This window comes from Thermobia domestica, chromosome 10 (assembly GCF_964235325.1).
Source record: "Thermobia domestica chromosome 10, izTheDome1.hap1.1, whole genome shotgun sequence".
NCBI lineage: Eukaryota > Metazoa > Arthropoda > Insecta > Zygentoma > Lepismatidae > Thermobia > Thermobia domestica.
In genome coordinates, this window is record NC_137463.1 from 184,506,354 (window position 1) to 184,527,648 (window position 21,295).

A 21,295-nucleotide genomic window follows, 5' to 3' on the forward strand; every position below is an offset into this window, starting at 1 on the left:
CCAGATCTGGTTTGGGTCTTTCTCGATAGAGCATTCTGAGTTTAAAATAAAAGTTTTGTAGGCTAATGTTATGTCAGATTTTATTTCTTTACGCAGTCTCTCAAATTGATCGCGATGATAAAGTATATTTGTTGATCCATTTTTCCACTTGTTATGGTGGTATGTCTTGGATTTTATTTTCTTAATTATATTATAAGTAAACCAACATGGATAACTTCTGCTGATATGTCTTTTAAGTGGAACACATATAGAAAATATGTTGTTAATCATTTGATAAAAGTTTGTTAATGCTATATTTACATCATCCGATTGCGAAAGGCAATCCCAGTTTACTTTAGAGAGTTCTATGTACATCTTTTGGAAATCTGCTTTTCTAATATTAAAACCGGGTTCCTTAATTTCTTTCTTAGATTTCTGCAGGTGTTGAAATGGGAAAGAGATAAGTAAAGCTGGGTGATGCCTGTCTTCATTAGTAACAAGGGAACACTCTTTTATTACGGAAACGTCATTAAGATTTGAGAGTACTAAGTCTAAGGTTCGGCCATTATTATTTTGAATGTCATTATGGGAAATTAAGTCATACATGGACATGAAGTTATTTAAGTCTTTACATTTATTCGTTGAAAGTAGGAGGTCAAAATTAGAACACGTTATTTGACTTATATTAAAGTCCCCTATGCAAAGAACGGTGCTTCCTATTGGAACATTACTCTCAATAAATTCATAAAAAAATTCATATGTCGTTACAGTTGAATCCGGAGGAATGTATACTGCACAAATAAACACCTTTGTGACTGGAGAGTTTGACAATTACACATTCAAAATTTAGATCACAAGAGTTTATATAGGAGACATTGTAATTTTGATGTACTGCTATTATTACACCCCCTCCCTTACAATTTTTTGATAGTTCAAGGTTCCTGTCTTGACGAAAAACTTGGTATCTTTTATCAAAAAATTCTCCATCAGTATGATATTCTGTTAAAAAACTTTCGGTGATTGTGATTACATCATAATTATTTGATAAGACATTTGTATAGAATTCTAGGGCTTTGGATCGTAAGCCAAAGGTATTTTGATAAAACACTGAAAACAATTTACAAGTATGGTTTTGAAGCATATTTTCGGATACACAGCTATTATCTACAGAGCATGACAATGAATGAGCCTCGGGGCTTGGTAATACATTAAAAGTTGAAGGTGAAATTCTGCTTTTAACACACTTGGTATTTACTAATTTTGGTGTACTTACTAATTGATGCAGTTCCTGAGGGCAAAATTCTCATCGGTTGCAGGTCGATTTCTGCTTCACTGACTCAGGGCTGGGTAGTTGGTTTCTTAACAATGGGGATGGAACAGAGGGAGGGTTAACATTCTTCAGAGTACTAAAACTTTCACTTTGAACTGCCTTAGGCTGATTTGGTGACAGGGGCTCAGAGGCTGTAAGCTGGAATGTGGAGTCTCTTGTTCTGCTTGGATGCTGTCTGTTTCTATTTTCGAGTGCACTTAAAGTGAATTTTTCCCCATCAATATACAGATAACGAAACTGCAGATAAGCATAACTACCGCGTTGCCTTGCCTCTTTCATGAAAATTTGTAAATTTTTGCGTTCATTTCTCACTTTGTTAGAATAATCCTGTTCAATGTAAATGTTACTACCACGAAGTTTGCGTCTGCTTTTAAGAACATCTTCTTTGGTTTTGTCTCTTAAAAACTTACACACGATAGGTCGATTTTTATTCGCAGTTATCTTTCCTACTCTGTGAGCTCGCATTATTTCGTCGTCTCTTAGCTGGATTTTTAATCTGTCTTGAATTACTTTGCACACCTTTTCTTCAGTTTCTGTCCATGTCTCTCTTTCGCCCTCTTCAACGCCATACAGCACAATGTTTTGCCTTCTACTCCTATTTTCGAGGTCGTCCAGCCGTTCTTCCAGGAATTCAGTATATTTTTGTAGTTCACTGACGTCGTTTGTTATGGTCTCGAGTTTCTTGTCAATCAAGTCAAGTCTATCCATAATTTTTGTTACGGTTTCTGTCAACCCACGCACTTCACTGACAACAGCTTCATTTGAACTTTTCACTCCATTTAGTATTGCCTTGATTTCAGCAATATCCGATTTGTTTGAACTAGTGGGGCCCGGATTGGTTTCAACACCTCCTATAACAAGCATTACGAGAATCACTATTCCATATACATAATATGATTTCTGGGTTTCGTTTCGCGCACCAACATTTTCTACAGAAAATTCATTTCTTGATTTACTACAATTGAATAGACCGATAGCGGCCCTCCAAACACTGAGCGAGACACCCATCTTTCGCTTTACGCTCTACTGCACTTCGGAGCTAGACACACACACGTCTTTTCACCACGATGGTCACTCCTCCTACCTGTGTCTTTGTCATATTTGTATCACTGAGAGCTATAAGACTAATAGAACTAAAAATTAAAAGATTTCATTCCTTCCTCTCAGACTAAAAGACTTCTGCGTGTTGCTGACATTTTCCAAAAGTCCCCAATCCTAGGCTAATTCCTGCTACCGGGGTTTGGAGGTAATCGGTAACCGAAAGAGCAAAGTTTGTCAACTCTTAAACCCGAAAATTTGTACAAAGAAATTTCAAAGTTCATGTTCTTTCTTCGTTAAAAAACACTTATAGTTGACTCTATTCATGGTGAACTACTGAACTTACAATTACAATTATTGAAAAATGAATAATTATTTTTAAACATAAAAAAGTCATTACAGTTCAGTAGAATGCAGTAGCAAATGGAAGTGAATGAAAATATTGTTTATTTGTTGAGATGTGCAAACTGAATGCGAATAATAAGTGTTTATACACCCATTCTCTTGTCCAGAGGCGGATTTCTAATGGACTTCTAGGGGCGCGGTTGGTTCTAATACTGCTACTTACAAGTAACATTTCCGAAGTGTAAACTCCGATTTTAATAATCTTTGGCAGGTAGATACTACACATAAAATAATCGAATACGTGTTTCTTATTTTCTGCGGAAAAACCGTTTTAGAGGGCAAAAGTGTGACCGTCGTATTCTATTGAATCCGAGGGTGCAATTGCCTCAGTAGTACGCAAAGGTAATTGCGCAAAAGAACATTGTCAAACACAATCGCAAGAACCATTTAGGGCAAAAGAAACATTATTATGATGAAAAAGTTTATATAAACCAAAAACTATTGAAGTTAAGATTACAAAACTAAGTTCTGATCAGCTCAGAACTTAGTTTTGTAATCTTAACTTCAGTACGGGCTCCGATTAGAGGTTAAATAAGAGAAATGTTACGATACGCTTGTTCAGTATATATGCTGGTAGGCCATCTTCTCAGATGTCCCCTGCCTTGGATTCATTTCGAGTCCATGTGGCACCCTTGCTCCAACCTGTTCCTTGATTCTGGCACCGGCTGCTGGAGCTCTGTTGCTTCCTACCGCTGGAACTGCGAGAATGAGGAAGAGTTCTCTCTGGGATGCGTGGAGACTGCACTGGTTGTTCGTGCTGCCGCCTGGTGGCCGCTTCGGCAATTGTCCCAATTGACGATCAGCACGCGAAGAGATTGTCTGCCGTCCACATATATGGTGCCTTCGGTGTATGGAGAACTCACGAGATAAAGTAACTTCTAGATGTGCAAGGCCTTGATGAACCTGGGCGACTGGACCTGGGATCCTAGGGGGATCAACTGGAGCTTCATATGGAACACCTTGTTGGAACTGGATGATTGGACCTGGAACTCTTGAAGTTGAACGGCTGGAACCCTTGAACTGAAACACCTTGCTGGAACTGGATGACTGGACCTGAAACCCTTGATGTTGAACGGCTGGAACCTTTGAACTAGAATACCTTGCTGGAACTGGGTGAGTGGACCTGAAACTCTTGAAGTGGAACATCTTGCTGTAACTGGGTGACTGGAGCTGGAACCCTTGGTAGTGGAACATCTGGGTGGATCTGGTGAACTGGAAGCCTGGTAGTGGGCCACCTTGCTCCTGACTGGACTGGATGTTCGTCACCTGGATCCTTGTCTTTTTTTGGATGATGCATGTAATAAATGAAAAATGAGTGACATGAGAATTCTGTTAAGAAGAAAGACTGTTGACTAAGGGATGAGTTTCTTTTAACGATCGTATATTGTGAAGCAATAGCTTAAGCATTTTATCATACTCGCAGCAGTTCATCACTATTAATTGCAAATGTAATCGGTTAATTATGCTGAGCACTGTTTATTATAAAAATAATCAGTTTGTTGCACTGGGCACTGTTGATTCCAATGAACTAGCCAGACCATTATGCTGACTCTTGAAAAAAATCAGTTATTATAACGATCACTGTTTATTAAAGAAGTAATCAGTTCATTGCACTTAACACAACTGATTCCAACAAAATAATCAGTTCGTTGTACTGGCCATTACTAATTCTACAAATAATCAGTTTATACTGCTGAACATTATTGCAAAAATAATCATTTCGTAACACGGAGTACCGTTGACTCCCACAAAGGAATTAGATTATTGCACTAACCACTAATGCGAAAATAATTCGTTTATTGCACTGAATACTATTAACTGTAAATATGTAAAGATCTCTATAGCGAAGCAGTTCATATATATCTTTTCCCACTCTTTTCTTTTGACGGTCTAAAAGTTGTTAAATTAGTTGTTTTAACACTAAAATAATACTGCACTTTAGTTGCACTAGAATGAATGTCCACTTGGCACAAAGCATTCACCAAGAGTTTTTTTTTTACATATATTTAGGACTACAGTTGCATTTATATATTTTTTTCCTCGCTACACATTTCGGTTGCTTTCGAGTTCCTTATTTGGACAACGTTTAAGGTAGGGTGGAAGAAAGATAATATGGGACAGGAAGAGAGGATGCTTGGTGGGCACGATCATGACTGAGAGTCCTCAACTTCAGATATGTTTTGTTTTAAGCGAAGAAAATCTTCGTCGTCAAGAAACATAGCAGCTTTCTCCCACCATTTTGCCCTTGTTCGCTCCGAGGGAAGCCATAATTTCATATTCTCGACTGAATGCGTACCGATAGACGCTCCAGTCCGTGGTTCGCGAAGCTCAAAACCTTTTCCCCAACTTTTCGGGAGCAAATGTACGGCCTCCTGAACAGGTCGAACCATTTGGAGATTTTATGATCAATAAAACTACTGGCCGGGTGTTGCCGCAAGAAAACTAGATCATACAATCGAATCATTCTTTTATGCGCATTGGCAGCATTAACCTTATCGTTTCGTAGTTTCAGACGACCCTTTCGGCGAATATCGGCCATTAGCAGTTTCTTTTCCCAGGTTTTAAGTTCGTCCTCTGGCTTCTCCTGTCGAAGGGACACCCGAAATTGATTTTCGACAGAATGTATGCCTCCTTGAGAAGATTTAGCGCCTTCTCATGCTCCTTCCCCAACTGCCATTTCTTTCCAGTTTTGAGCAAAGCGAATAATGGCGAGGCTATTGCAGAAAAGTTCTCAATGAAACTTTTGTGCCAAGCAAAAATTCCAAGTATGTGCCGTAGATCTTTGATGTTTACTGGCGATGGTAAAAGAAGAATCGCTGAAACGCTTTCCGGGTCTTTCCGATAACCATTGGGAAAGATGTAAATCCCAAAAATTTCGTCTCAGTTACAAAAAATGAACATTTCGATAGATGAGCGTCATACCTGCTAGTTTGATACGGTCTAGATGTTTATCTAGGGCCTCGAGATGCTCATCTACGTCAGCATTCACTAAACAAATATCATCTATATATCGCACAACATGTGGCAATAAATCTGATTTCAAAACCTGTTGCAAACAAGTATTCAATGCACTAGACCCATTACGTTGCCCAAATGGTAAACATGTATACTGTAACAATTCACCTTCAAACAAAAATGCAGTAAATGGTCGTGAAGTCTCCGTTAACTGTAACTGTAGATAAGAATTGGAAAAATCAATTGAAGTATAGTAGCTTTTGCCATGAAATCGGGCTAACAGTTCTTCCATCTTTTCAGCGCGCACATGTTGAAGTGGAGTATGAACATTAATAGCCCTTAAATCAACTACCAATCTAATAGAAAAGTTTTCTGTATTGTTGTTAGTCTTTTTCGGCACTACATGGAGGGGGTTCAAATGACACGAAGTGCTAGGCTTTACAATACCCAACGTACGAAGTTTCGCTATCTCATCCCTCGCAGCATCTCTATACTTCATAGCTATGGGATAAGGTGATTTCACAATTGGTCCAGGAGCATTAACTTGCATATCATACTCGTATCCGCGACACAAGCCAGGGAAGTGCGCAAAGACTTGTCTATGATTCATTAAAATATCTAGTAACCTCTTTCTTTGCGAATTATCAACTGCAATGGCTTTCGTCACAGCATTGAAAATGTCTTCATCAGATGCAAAAAGCTGTGGGTTTTCTTCGAAACTAATCCCCCTCCCATTAAACGTGGCAGTTTTATTCTTGCTAACAATTTCCGTTTCTTCATTCAATATTTCGTCCAAGTACTGAATTTCTGAGTTGATTACATCATCATTCATAGCTGAGAGGAGCGCTCTACTGCACCTTTGCATGTTATTCTGTTCATTCAACGTTTCAAGTAAGGCTCCTTCATTTAAACTTTTGTCACAACCGGGAGCAATTTACAAATCTCGGTGAACTCGTCCAAAGAAAACTGTATAGGTGCATTGTCAAAATTAAGTATTGAATGTAATTGCGTCATAATGTCGAGACCAAGGATGACCCTTTCTGATAAATTGGAAACAACTAAAAGCTATGCAAATAATTCAATTTTGCCCAGCTTTAATGAGAGTAATGCTTTCCCTTTTACTTAAGTTCTACGTCTACCAGTAAAATCCACCAAAGTCACATTAACCACCGGAGATAATTTCGGAGATGAAACACACGAACTAATATCTTTCCATACTTTTTCATCGACTATGCTTATATCAGATCCCGTGTCCAATAACGATACATACTCATGATCCAATACACTAACTCGAATTCTCGCTGAACAGTTCAATTTGTTGAATTCTAGTACGTTACTTTCTTGAGATATTTCATTTTCGCGTGTGTTGCTATCATCTTCATCGCTGGAAATGTCTAAATTAGTTACAGGTAAATGTGCTGATCTAACCTTATGTTTTACTGCTTGGGCCGCGTTCCCTGAATTGATCGAGCGTGAGGGATGATTACGCGATACTGACTTAACCCTAGTAACCATCCTACTAGAGTTAGATACTAGTTTAAAGAATTGTCATTGTTATAATCATCTTTAACTTGAGTAACATGATTTACCCTTGCAGAACTGTGATTTCTATTGTCAACTTGCTCTTGTGTGTCTGAGTTGGAGTCACTTCTCCACGAATTATTAATGCTACTACGACTATATCTCGAATCACGATTGTAGCGCGTAGCCTGAAAACGGCGATTCTGATAGGGGCGCTGTAAATTACTGTCGCTATTTTCGTATCTACTTCGTCGGTTGATTTCTCTGTTGGGTGTCCACCATTTCGATACTGAATGTTTGCAGACCTACTTTCGACAAAACGTCCGCAATTCCCGTTATTGAAAACACAATGAAAAGAACCGTTTCTGCCATCGCCATCACTAAATGCAGTTGGTAAGGCTTCAAGTCTTTGTACGCACGCTACAAAATCTGAAAAAACGTACATGATGTGTGGTAACAAGTTAATTTTGGTAACGTACCGGCAAAAGGGGAATAAGTGAAGTAATTACTTCAACATCAGATAAATTAGGCGATTATGCTCTCATTTCTTGAAAACGACACATAACGAAAGACTCGACAGAGCCGTATTTCGAAGGTGAAAACCTTTTTGTACGCAGAGAAGGAAGCTTATTCGTTACAACATCGGAATTCTGATAATGGCTAACAAGGGCAACTTCAAATTCACGAAAATCTCTAAATTTTTGCTTATTCAGGCAAAACCATTTAAGAACATCATCCACAAGTGTGAATTCAAGTATATCTAAGTACTGTGTGCATGGCACGCCCAATAATTTCATTTCTCTCTCGAACTGCTGTAGAAATAATGAGGGTAAACAATCGGTAGGTGATCCACTGAATTTCGAAAGCAATTTAATATCTGACAGCTTTAAGTTGGGCATCGTTTCTCGCTCTTGAAGTATTCTCTCATTTTTTGACGTTTCTTCCCTTTCTCTGTAAAAGTTTGTTGAGGACACCCCATTTACGGTAGGCCTATACTGCAAGAAGTAAGTGGTAGGCTCATCCATAACGAAGCGATTATTCGGTCCTACGTCACCGTCTGTAGGATGTAACGGACGCTCGTTTCCCTCCATTACTACGTTCTCACGTATCCCTTGTACTTGCCGCGAATGATTGTAATTCTTACTGAAAGTGCTATCCTTAGAACTGCGTGTTTCTGAGCTGGTAACGATATGCGACATTTTGTCTTTCAAAATGTTTACCCGTTCTACTAACTGGATCTATAAAGCTGACTTTGTTTTCTTTGCTCGTGAATCTAACTTTACCTGCATGTCACGAATTTCTTCCCGTAGGCTCTCTACCTGTGATTCTACGTCCTTAATCGAGGTGCCTACATGCTTTATTATATCCTGTTCCTGCTCTCCTCTTTCCTCGTAACCTTCTTAAATCTGTCATACTCTATGAAAAGCTGACGGTGTTAAATCTTTTAAACTGACTAATTCGGAACTAATCTCCTCATGAGCCTCCATATGCCGAGTATCTGACGCGTGCAATGTTTCAACTTCTTTCTTAGTATTCTGATGTTCAACGCTAAGATTTTCTAAACGTGAATTGAGATTTAAAATTTCTCCTTTTAATTCCCTTGCACTTCTGCGATCGTCTTACTAACATCCCGAACGTGAGACGTTAATTCCTCCTTTGTAAGCTGAATTTCCAATACACTATCGTTAATATTGCTCTGCAAATCTGCGCGTCTGCCCTTAATTTCCTCTTTGGTACTTTGAATTTCCGAACGCAAGTCTTCCCGAAGTTCTGACAAGAGAGCTTTTATATCGACCGTATCCATTGTGCCTTTCACACTACCGCTACGTAATAACATAGAAGCTACCTAAATTCACGAAATTACGTTCGTAGAAGTTACTTTAATAATGAGGGTAATATAAAGCAAAACAAATATTTCCACATGTAAATATGATGTAACTGCCACACATAAAACGCATACGAAACGCCAAAAACAAGACTACAAAAATTGCACACACACTTCACGTACCTTTCCTTTCAAGATAAGGTCACTGCTGCACAAGGGAATCACGGAAATTGCTGTATACTAGGTCGCGATACATAACGTAACAAAAGTAAAATTTCTTCAAAGTATATGAATTAAAAACTCCAAATTACACTGCTAATGGACCATACATTCGCATACCGAAATTAAAACTAAGGATTCACTAATTATCATGCACATGGTTGAGCTCCACTTTCACAGAACAAAGAACGCAAATCGGGCCACGTGGCAGAAATACATGGCCGCCCACGCTGCGTGGCCACTAGATTCCAGCGACTGTGTAATGACAAATTGATTATTACAAGATGTCTCTAAGTCTCGTAATCTTGGTGTGACCGTCATATTCTATTGAATCCGAGGGTGCACTTGCCTCAGTAATACGCAAAGGTAATTGCGCAAAAGAACATTGTCAAACACAATCACAAGAATCATTTAGGGCAAAAGAAACAAATTTTTATGATGAAAGAAAGTTTATTTAAACCGAAAAACTATTGAAATTAAGATTACAAAACTAAGTTCTGAGCTGAGGGCTCCGATTACAGGTTAAATAAGAGAAATGTTACGATACGCTTGTTCAGTGTATATGCTGGTAGGCCATCTTCTTAGATGTCCCCTGCCTTGGATTCATTTCGAGTCCATGTGGTCCTCATGTTCCAACCTGCTTCTTGATTCTGGCACCGGCTGCTGGAGCTCTGCTACTTCCTACCGCTGGAACTGCGAGAATGAGGAAGAGTTCTCTCTGGGATGCGTGGAGACTGCACTGGTTGTTCGTGCTGCCGCCTGGTGGCCGCTTCGGCAATTGTTCCAATTGACGATCAGCGCGCGAAGAGATTGTCTGCCGTCCACAAAAGCCCCACCCAAAATTCTGAAAGTTGACACCCGAAAGGCAAGAACAACTGAACAGAAGTGACTGAAATTGTGCACAGATATTGCAGAAGAAAAATGAAGAAATACGATTTTCGTATTTTCCTGAAAAAAAATAACAGTTGCGTGGGGCACGGACCCCTGCAAACCTTTGATCACGAAATATCAAAATTGCTAGTAACAGTATGTCAGATGTGTGTAAAGGACATGAAGAATTGCAACGAAAATTTGTGTATGAACAATACGCAAAAACCAAACGAATACGGGTCTTTTGTTATGCAGAAAAACGGTTTTAGGGTTCAAAAGCTCCACTCAAAATTTTGAAAGTTGACGCCGGAAAGGCAAAAAGAAGTGAACCGAATTGCACAGATATTGTACACATAATTTGAGGGAGCACGAGTTTCGTATTTTCCTGCAGAAAACCGTTGGGAGGGGCACGGACCCCTCCAAACCTTTGATCACGAAATATTAAAAGTGCTAGTAACAGTATGTCAGATGTATGTAAAGGACATGAAGAATTGGAACGAAACTTTGTGTATTAGCAATAGGCAAAAAATAAACGAATACGTTTTTTTATTTTCGGGGGGAAAAGGCTTTAGGGGGCAATAGCCCAAGTCCAAAATTTTGGAATTTGACCCCGAAAGGCAAAAAGAAATGTGCACAAATATTTTAGAGGTAGGATGAGGGAATAAGTTTTTCGTATTTTTCTGAAAAGAAAAAAAAACTGCTGAGTGGACCGAGGCGTTGAGTGTCGGAAGGAGGGACCGAAGCGAATGAAATTTTATGTAGATATTGGATATGTAATAAATGATCTTTCGTGATTCACAAGTGTGTCCATCCGATTTCTTCAAATTTGGCGGATCACTACAAGTACAAATAGTATATACAAGTATACAAGTATTATATACTATGGTAACAATATACAAGTATTATTGTTATCTAATTGGATATTTTTTAGTGTCATACCTTTGTCGGAAGATGATGGATTGTCGTCAAGAAATACTTAAATTACTAATTGTACAATGTGTGTCAGTTCGTTGCCATTCTTAAAATTAGAGTAAGAATTTAAGTGCTAATATTTTCAAATTTATGGAATTGCTTTATGATTAAGCAGGATGAAACATGAAAGTTGCGTTTACTTTCCTCCTTACTTATCCCATAAGATTGTCGAAAATGTTTCATAGTACGTAAGCTCAAAAGTTGAGAGATCGGAACTGTAGACGGGCACTTTACATTAATGAACGGTTAGCATATTAGCATGCTTTTCACACCGGCACTATAATTGCTTCATATATTTCCAAATTCTAGAAACACTAACTTTTATCCGTCGTACAGGGACTGAAGCAATATATAGAAAACAGCTCTGTAATAAAATATGCTAGATATACCACATTGACTTGATCCCTAGTCTTTCGTTGCAAGCGCTGTTATCGGCTAATGAAACATGAAGCCAGTATTTATCCTTATACATAGACAGAAATCTTACTCTCCATTCTAAGATAGAAAAGGATTTCTCTTGAGTTCTATTTTCCTGAAAAGCGAGAATTATCTGCAAAATGATAAAAACCGAAATTTTCCGCAAGACGGAAAATTTCCGGGAAAAATAATGCACTGAAATTTTCCGAAAGAGCAGAAAACTGAAAGTTTTCCGGAAAAGCAAATTTTACAAAATAAAAAAAAATAAAATGAATTTAGTATGTGAATACTTGTGTATGATGTTCACTTTCTTTAGGACTATGGATTGTGTAAATGTCTCACTGACTGGTGGTCGCGTACCTACTGGGCCCCGTGTAGGCATGCCAAGGATGTTATAAAATAGAGGATCTGCCCATACAACAAAATCGTGAAGCCATACGTCACAGCTTCGCCACACCTACTCTGCCCACTCCGCGCCAATTAGAACGCAATGTTTCGAGCCAACAATCATGGCGGAAACGAGAATAGCCAATCAGGCGTGCCGGCTCAGACGATGCTCGGTTGCTTTTGGCTTCACTGAATTCATATGATGAAGATACGTATGGGCAGATCCTCTATTTTATAACATCCTTGAGGCATGCCACCAACAATCACCGATCCATTCACCAAACCAATTGTCCTCGGAAAATGGAACTCAAATTTTGCTTAAAGAAGATAATTCCAGAGCCTCTTCCATCACAACTCACAGCCCGGCATCCAGGCCTGCAGTCCGTCATCCGCAACCTCTCACGAAAAAGGTTGCGAACCACAAACTACCGACACAGGATGTCGACCTCCCAGTTATGATGGCAATGAGGACTACGGAAAAATCTGATGTTTTGTCTGTAATGGTCCTAACAGAAAAAATCCACAATAACTTCCAAAAAATTTAGCGCAACGGAAAATAAAAATATCCAAACTGAAAATTTTTAGAGAACTGAAAGAATGAATCTCAGAATTCGGTTGTTCCCATACCTCATCAATACATAGTACACACTGTAAACATCAAACTATATTCTTAATGACTTAAAACTAAAGTGGTATTTTTCATTTTCTGTTTTGAAAGAAAATTCAACTCACGGCTTGTACACTTTATTTACACAACTTTAATCTTAACATACTTTGCTGAAGAACTTTTTTTTTTTTTTTTTTTTAATGAAAATTTTGATCCAATGTCACAAGAAATTTGTGTAAAGATTTCTCTAGCTCGACCAATCTTATTTGACATATTTACTGTTTAACTATCTAATATTGTTTAAAAAAATCCAATATCTATTTAGTTTACAAGGTTATAATAATAATAATTCTGACAAAATTCAACAGACGGGTTTTACAAAACATTCTAATAATCAGCTTACATTAATTTTCTTTATTTCATATATGGTAAGCTAAATTCATTTCTTCTTTTATTTACCTTCTTTATTTTTCTGCTGTGCTTCAATGTCAGTTTGATCTGGTGATGACCGGCTAGAGGGTTTACGCATTCTTAGCGACCTCACACATGTAGCACGGTACTTTCGTTCTACCAGGGTCACTTTACTAACTTTTTTTTTTCAGACAGCCACAACATACAGGAAAATCATACTGATTATTCTAAACCTAAGATTCCTAAACTACACTAACCTAGCCAACTAAATTAACTTATCCTAAAGACACAATACATACATCGACATTTTTCACTCTAAAATAAATAATATCTGCCCTAGCTACCACATCTTTTTCCAAGAACGTTTCGCTACCAGACCCGCTGTCTTATTGCCATTAAAGAATTCAGATTTAAATCTTTCAAATTGTTCCATTAACACTATGAACTATGATGAAGCATTAAAATATAATGGTCGAGGTACGAACTGTAGACGAGAATCTCACCTTACCGATAGTTAAACTTTTGCACCCATATACCTTACTTAAGCGGGGTATACAAATTTATCCAATGGGATTTCATTTACATATGTTCTAATTGTTTCCTAAACATGTCTTCTAACTGAATCTTTCTTAGAATGCAAACAAAGAAGAGATGAAATTTAAATAACGAGCAGTACTTTGAATCTCCCCAACAACAATTTCTATAAATACATGGTCTAAAGACAACGTTCAAATTTTGAGGTAAACATATGTACGTATAGCACATACATTCGTGATCATTTTGACAACCGTAATTTCTAACTTGTTTCAACCGCATTGAGTAGTTCTTCCATTTCACATTGTGAATGTATATATATGTAATTTCTAGGGAAAACTCTAAGCTTAGCACATTATAGTAACTTCAACTAATTGTGTAGACAACACCATTTTCACTGTCACAACACAAAAAAAAATTTGAAGGTTAAATACCGAACTGATTTTTGCTTTACTCTTTCTACATCACTTATTTGATATACAGCCAACAACTGTTGATAGTTGAAATATTCTTTTGAAATTATAAATCCACTAGCTTTTACCACAAAATCTGATCCATGGCTTCAAAAAATATCAATAAGTCTTTTATCGAACAGACATATCACGCCGTCATGGTTGACTAGTGAACTTCTTCTTCGTTGACGTCAGTCGCTACTCATAATTTTTATCACTACTGTCCTAAAAAGCCTTCTACAAGCAATTTCACTCACTTGTTCATTTTCTGAAAGTTATGCAAGTCCAAAATGCCACTCTAAACTACCGTCACCATTACATTTTCCACACTTTTACGTTTTATAGACGATGATAAATTTGGCGTCTAACTTATAACACTTCTGGTAAAAGAGAAAAAATAATGGGAAGAAGATCCCTTATTGGCTATTATTGATGACGTAACTATAGGACGAGATTTCCACTACTTAACATCAAAGACGCCGCAAATCTCAAACGAAGCTGTGATTGCTGATGATCCAATGGGAGACAATTTTCACCGAAACAAAGAGATGCATCAAGAAGACATTATTACTGAATTTCTAAAGTTAAGAATTTTGAACAAATTATGAAATAAATTTTTTAGGTTTTCTTAAGAAGACTTCCTACATCGAAATTCCATTGGAAATAAACTAGAACCCTCTGAAAACTACGAAATATACTCTTATTTCCTAAAATAATTCAATATTTTTGATTAAATAAGCAAAATTCCGAATATAATATTATTACATATATTTGTCAGAGAATCTATACTTGAATACTATCGTTTTGACGAAATTATGAAAATTTTGCGACTTACTCCTACGGTACCACAATAAATTTCTACATATTTTCTAAAATCTGTACTACACAAAAAAAATGTAAATATATATACAGGATGTTCAATAATTTCTTGGACCATGTTACATTATGCCTAGGTATAAGGTAACACGGAAAACGGAAAATTTTCCGAAAAAACGGAAGACGGAAATTTTTCCGGAAAAGCGGGGAAAACGGAAAATGTGATTTTCGGAAACCGGAAAATTATTTTTCCGGAAATAGCCATCCCTAGTATTTAGTATCTACTCTTGAATGACGGTATGTCTTGATCACAGAAAAACCAGAGGTGGTATGCCTTCTTCACTGAAAAACCAGAGGCGGTATGGCATACCACCGCATTCCGTCTCACTTCGACCACTGGTTGAATCCCCTCAATACTTTTGTTTAGTACTTTTCTTTTTAACAAAAATGCATGATTAACTTAAGGTTAGCGTTAAATGAAATAAGGACATGCGTATTGCCAACTCAGTAAACCATCATATATTATTATATTTGTGTCCTAATTTTCACTTGTCAGACTCTAGTCATCCTATTCTATATAGCAGGGATGGATCCAATCGGTTTGGGGGATAGCGGTGGGTTGTAATACTGCTACTTAGAGCTACTTTTAAGAGCTCCAAACTCTGGGATAGGTTTTACCAGCATTTATATATAAAATTAGAAAGTTTCCTCTTCTGGGCGGGGGCAATAGCCTTGGCCGCACCCTGGATCCACCCCTGCTACATGCAAACCATGATCAAGTGAAGTGGTATATGGAGGCAGCAGCAGCCGCAGTCTACACAGTTATCGTGCGTAAATTAGAGGTGTCCCATAGCTGTGGCCCACGCAAGGCACGTGCTTTCACTACATATGAACAGGTTTTTCAATATCCTCGTTAATGCGTTTACTTTTTATTTATTGAATACAAATGTATCCCCGATACCCTAAAACGAGATAGCATGGAGGATATAATTAAAGGAGGATCGTGATATAAAATTGCTTCATGAAAGCCTAACGTTGATAATACCACAGACAAGCTTATTATATTTTCGGTAGTGTGATACCATGAAATATCACTTTGAAATGGAAACATCATAAATGTTAGTTAACCATGTTTTTTGTATTTATGATGTGGCAGTACTGTTTGTTTACGTCTCGAGATTTCTGGTACGTAGTCTGTGTTAAAGGTGGAGTGTGAAACGCAGGAAGGAAATAAGAAATGTATTTAACTTATTACGGTGATTGTGCAATGTATATGAATCAAGAATAGTTTATCACTGCAGTTTTCATAAAGTTGTATATAATAATCTGGAGTAATAATTTTCTAGCTTAGTGTAAAAATGTTAGAGAAAATGCAACGTACGTTAATACTGTTTTATTTAATTTGTGGTCAGGTGTTTTCATTTCCTCCTAATGTCGAAAAAAGTGGTAACGTGAATATCTATGCCATGATTAAAGACTTAGTTGAGAACTGTTCATTCCCACCAAGTGATTTGCCTTTGCTTGATTCATCTTGTGATAGAAACTTGCCAGAAGAGGAATCTGATGGTACTTACTCATTGTACACCAAGAAGTATGATTACATGGGATTTTTGTGTTACGGAGTGTATAATATTGGCCGCCGCGTATGTGAAGCTTTCGAACATGCAGGTGAAGCAGTTGTAAGTGTGCTTCCTAAATCCAATGCTGATTTACAGAAATACATGTTAGGTTTGTTAAGCCAAAATGAGAATGTAAAACTTGCCGATACGTTTTGCAAGAAAGCTAACGAGTCTAGGTGGTTCACATACAAAGACAATTCAGGGAGTAACGATAAATTAATGGAAATAGTGAGGAAGTACTTACAGAATCAAGAACTTTGCAAAGCTAAGTGTGCAGAGGGAGATATTAACCCAATATGTGAAGTCATATTTATTGGAAATCAATTTCTCCAGCAACAACTTCCATTGCAAGGACAACCCCAACATTCGTCATTTGATGGTAGTACACGAATGCATGCTAACAGTGAAAGAACAGGTTGGTATTCATAATATTTGCTACAATAATTAACCCAAGTATATTATGGGATAATTTTGGAACTGAGGGGAGGGGGAAGGAATCAGGTAAAGAACACAATGTTTACATGGGGAATGATTTGATGCTACGTAGGAGTAATTACTAAGTACAGTGAAACCTCTACTAACGGACATATTTTGTAATCCCCAAACACTGTAATAGGAAAAAACACATTGGCAAACCTCTCTAAAGCGGACACTCTCTAGTACGGACACGGACAGTCTTTTCTGTCTAGTGTAGGTATTATTTACCTCCGTATATCGGACACTTTCTCTAGAAATAAGTAGAAAAGTACCGTAAATGTACCGTTTAGAACCAACACGGACACCATACACGTGTCATCAAGAAAGCATTGCGACAACATTTTGCCTCCTCAACTGTCTGCTCAGCAACCCAGATGTCCTTTGCCGGCATTCGACTTCCATCCAACCTGTTTTACATGCAAAAGCGATTGACAGTTGGCCGCCGTTTGGGATGATACGTCATTCTACTATCCCGCTGGAATCTCTAACCAAGCAGAAGACAAGTTTGGTATTATTTGTCCGCGGGTGCGCATATTGTCTCAAAAGAGACACTACAGGATTGCAATTAATCCACATATTAACTAACTTACCGAAAATGTAGTAAGTAGTGATAAGTGTAAAGTGCAGAAACCTGTAACATCTTATCTCGATGTTATGCCTCGAACATAGAGTATTGGATGGCGGAGGATAATGCAAGTACAATAACATTTTTGTAATATTCGTAAATACATGATTCATGCAAAAATATTTTTTGTAATTGCATATTACCTTGTTTACTAATTTATGTAAGAAAAATATTAAAATTTCTCTAAGGCGGACACCTCTCTATAGCGGACAATTTTTAATTCCCCACGGCTGTACGCTTTAGAGAGGTTTCACTGTACTAACATAACATAACCTAGCCTAGCCTAAACCATCAAAAACACACACACACACACAAGGAAGAAAGTACGAGTTTTAATTAAAAATTCTGCCCCCCCCCCCCCAAATCCAAAAATCCTAACGTAAACTGACTTAACCGAAGCTAAACCATCAAAATATACAGAAAATAATATTAATCAAGATTTTATATTTAACTTTAATTATTTACGTCATAACGCCTATTTTTGGGAAGGTTTCTGAATGCTGGTCCCCATACGGGAAGGTTCTAGAACACAGGTCCCCCCAAATAGGTTGGTTCTTTTCTGTACCAAAGTTAATTATTTAATTTACATAGTATTGCCGAGCGAGCGTGAGCGAGTGAAGGCGAGCTAGAGCCCCGCAGGGCACGTTGTTTTCTGTCTTTATTACAGCTAAGTGGGATGGGGGACCTGTATTCTAGAACCTTGCCCCGCGCACATAGATGAAGTTGGGTTAATAGCGAGATTGGTTCGTTCCTTTTTCTTTTCTTTCTTTCCTTTTTTTTTTTTTTTAAAGTTCAATTCCCAATCTACATGGTATGCCGAGCGAGCGATAGCGACTAAAGCGGGTTAGTAGCCAGGTTGATTACTTTCTTTATTATAACTCAATGGGGATGCTGACTAATGTTCTAGAACCCTCCCTACTTTTTTTTTTCTTTTAATGTATATCTGCACTCTGACAGATCTACTTTAAGCTATGCTATTCTGCTTGTGAAGTTTTGTGGATACCACAAACGAAGCAGATCGTAATAAAAAGCAAATTCCCAACTGCCAGAAGTGCTCAAACGGGAAATTAAGGTGAAATTTCCTGGCTCTTATTATATTTACATTGTACTGGCTTGGGGAATCATGACATAAACGTGTTTTAGCCCTTTAAAAGTGGTGTTCCTAAATGTTTGCTATCTTTGTTTATAAGGAAGTTACGACTAAAACACTCATACAGTAAAAACAACTGTTATAAATTTCTTTATTCTATAGAAACAATTTATTTTTATATCTTCCTGTCCTGGGCATGCGCTAGTTAAACTTTGTCACTAATTAAGTCCATCATTTCTTTACCGATTTTTCTCCCTGTTTTGTCAAACTCATCTCGAGAATCAGGTCATATTTTTCCGCAATTGCGTTTTTTTTTCTTTCTTCAAGAAATTCACTCACACCAGGCTCTTGTGCATTTTGGTGTTTTTCCTACTCTTGTGGCGTTAATTCTGACATCTTTTAGTTCTTTCTTTTATCCCGTTCACTAAATAAACCATATCTTTGACTACAAGTGTTCGTACCTTTCCCTGTTGTCTTCATTGTCTTTCTATCTGCAGTTTACACTGTAGATGGAATGATTACTTTAGTTTTGTTATAATCACCTCTCTGTTTTCTTGTCACGTGGTTTCACAATTTGAATAGTGTTTCATTTGTTTTGTTTGAAGATTCTTCAACTTCTTGACCATCTTCTTCTCTGTTACTATTATCATCACTTTCATTATATCTAGACAGTCTTTTACGGAATGACTTTCCCCTTCGATCACTATTTTATTATTATTATTATTTTACTTCACTGTTGCGGAATTCAAGTAGTTTAAGGGTTATGATAACGAGTTTAGCACTTTTGCTTACTTAAGAAATGTAACGACGCGACCAGCGGTTGTGCTGAAGTGCGAGCCCTGTCTTATATATCCATTTAAGCGGACCATGTGCATCCTATGGTTCCGATGTTGTTTCTAGGTAGTGACACCATATTCCAGCATGAAAATGCGCACATTCACACAGCTGTGTAGCTGCTTTAGCATGGTTTGAGAACCATCGGGCAGAAGAACACCTGCCCTGGCTGATCCAATCACGGACCTGAATATAATTGAACATCTGTGGTCCGTTTAGATGGCATGAGTATGATTCAGATTTCCACTTCAGTGTGGTTACTCACTAAACCAAAAGATTCACTGCACACGAAAAGATGTAGTATTTTACTTGTTATATCATTCACGACCTCTTTGACTTCATTGTACGTCGCGTCACAGCTGTTCTGCAGGCGAAATTACGGTCCGACGCCATTTGTTTACAGGTGAACTTTGTAAGGATGAGTTGCACTTTTCCTAAGTTTTTCTATTAAACTCATAATTGTTTGTCTGTGTTTGTCGAAGCGTGCATAAAATTAAAACTGAAAGTCCAATCCAAGCTAATGTTGGAAGCTACGGAGGCAGTCGATAAATTTTGCCAATTTCTATCAATATATTTAAGTAACCTTGGCTTCTTTATAAAACAACGGGCATTTAGGCAAACATAATTATACAATTTGTTTTCGTTTCGTATGTTTAGGGTTAACATCCGTATGTAATACTGAGGTTATCAAAAAGACTTTCGCTGAAAGTGACATCCGAACCGCTACTTGGATTACTCTTAAAAGAAGGGTTGTAGTTCAACCGAACATGGGACGCCTTGATTAAAAGGTGAAAAGGAGATAAAACTAATGCAGATGGTTTGATATGTGAAAACGTTACTATGCAGTCCACACGATTTAAAACATGTTTTCGTTTTTTTTTTTTTTTTTTTGTTTAAACCAGTTTTTTTTAAACCATCCAACCCTTCTTCTTCTTCTTCTTATTATTATTATTATTAATTATTATTATTATTATTATTATTATTATTATTATTATTATTATTATTATTATTATTATTATTATTATTATTATTTAAGGATGCAAAAGGTATCCTAAATGGCTGTTTTCCACCTAGTAAAACCATCAGCACTGAATACTGTACAAAGATTTCGGACCAAATACAAGAAAAACAAACAAAAATGAAGTCCGGTTTTACCAAAGAAGAAATTTACCTTGCATCATTTTTCACCGTACGGATGTCATTTCAATGGATATAAATTGTCATATGAGTTTTGTAGAATAGCCTCCATAGGTGCCTTATTCAGCAAATTTTGGCTCTTTTGAGATTTGTGCTTCTTCCCGAAAGTGACAAAATATCTTAGTAGACCGGATTTTTTTTTTCTCGGGGAAAAAATTTCATTGGGGGAGTGGTTTGCATGTCGGGAGGAATTTAGTTTCCGCGATAGCGAAAAACTTCAGAACATCGTTGGAATGTTGCTTTGAAACAAGTGTGTTGATGTCAAGGGTGACTGTTTAAAAAAATGAAGAGTTAAATCAATATTTTGTGTCATTCCGAGAACTTTTCCAACGACGCTCGTAAATAGAGAATCATGTGAGGGATTGGATTGGATTAGCGGTATCACGAGAAGTTTTTTTTTTATTTATTTATTTAATTTTTTTCTTTCTTTAGAAACTGCATCTATACTTATATAATAGAACGGCTAAGGTTAGAGTCGGGGACAGTAGCACAGTCAGTGATAGATACTTCATCTAGTGCAAAAGGATATTTCTGTTTGACGCAGACTGAGTTTATGGTGTACAACGTTTTGTCAAATTTCTTTCTTTCAGTTTTGAGTTTCTTCCCACTATACACATTCCAACAATGAAAGTATCTAACTCATTTAATGTAGTGAGATATTAAATTAAATATTCCTTGCAGATTTGTAGCGAGTGGAATATGTAAGTATTTTGGC

The 21,295-nt window shown here is 37.3% G+C and overlaps 1 protein-coding gene across 2 annotated transcripts in view; it reads left to right on the forward strand.

Moving 5' to 3' along the window:
* Positions 1-21,295, forward strand: part of LOC145662873 (uncharacterized) — a 162,880-nt gene that overhangs the window by 89,832 nt on the left and 51,753 nt on the right. Inside the window, exon 1 of one of the 2 annotated variants that reach the window (XM_081728831.1) lies at positions 15,912-16,772. The exons of the other annotated variant lie outside the window; for it this stretch is intronic. Within the exon in view, the coding sequence (XP_081584957.1) occupies positions 16,097-16,772 (676 nt within the window). The 5' untranslated portion in view covers positions 15,912-16,096. Of the gene's footprint in view, positions 1-15,911; positions 16,773-21,295 lie in introns of those variants that run through there. 2 annotated transcript variants of the gene reach the window in all.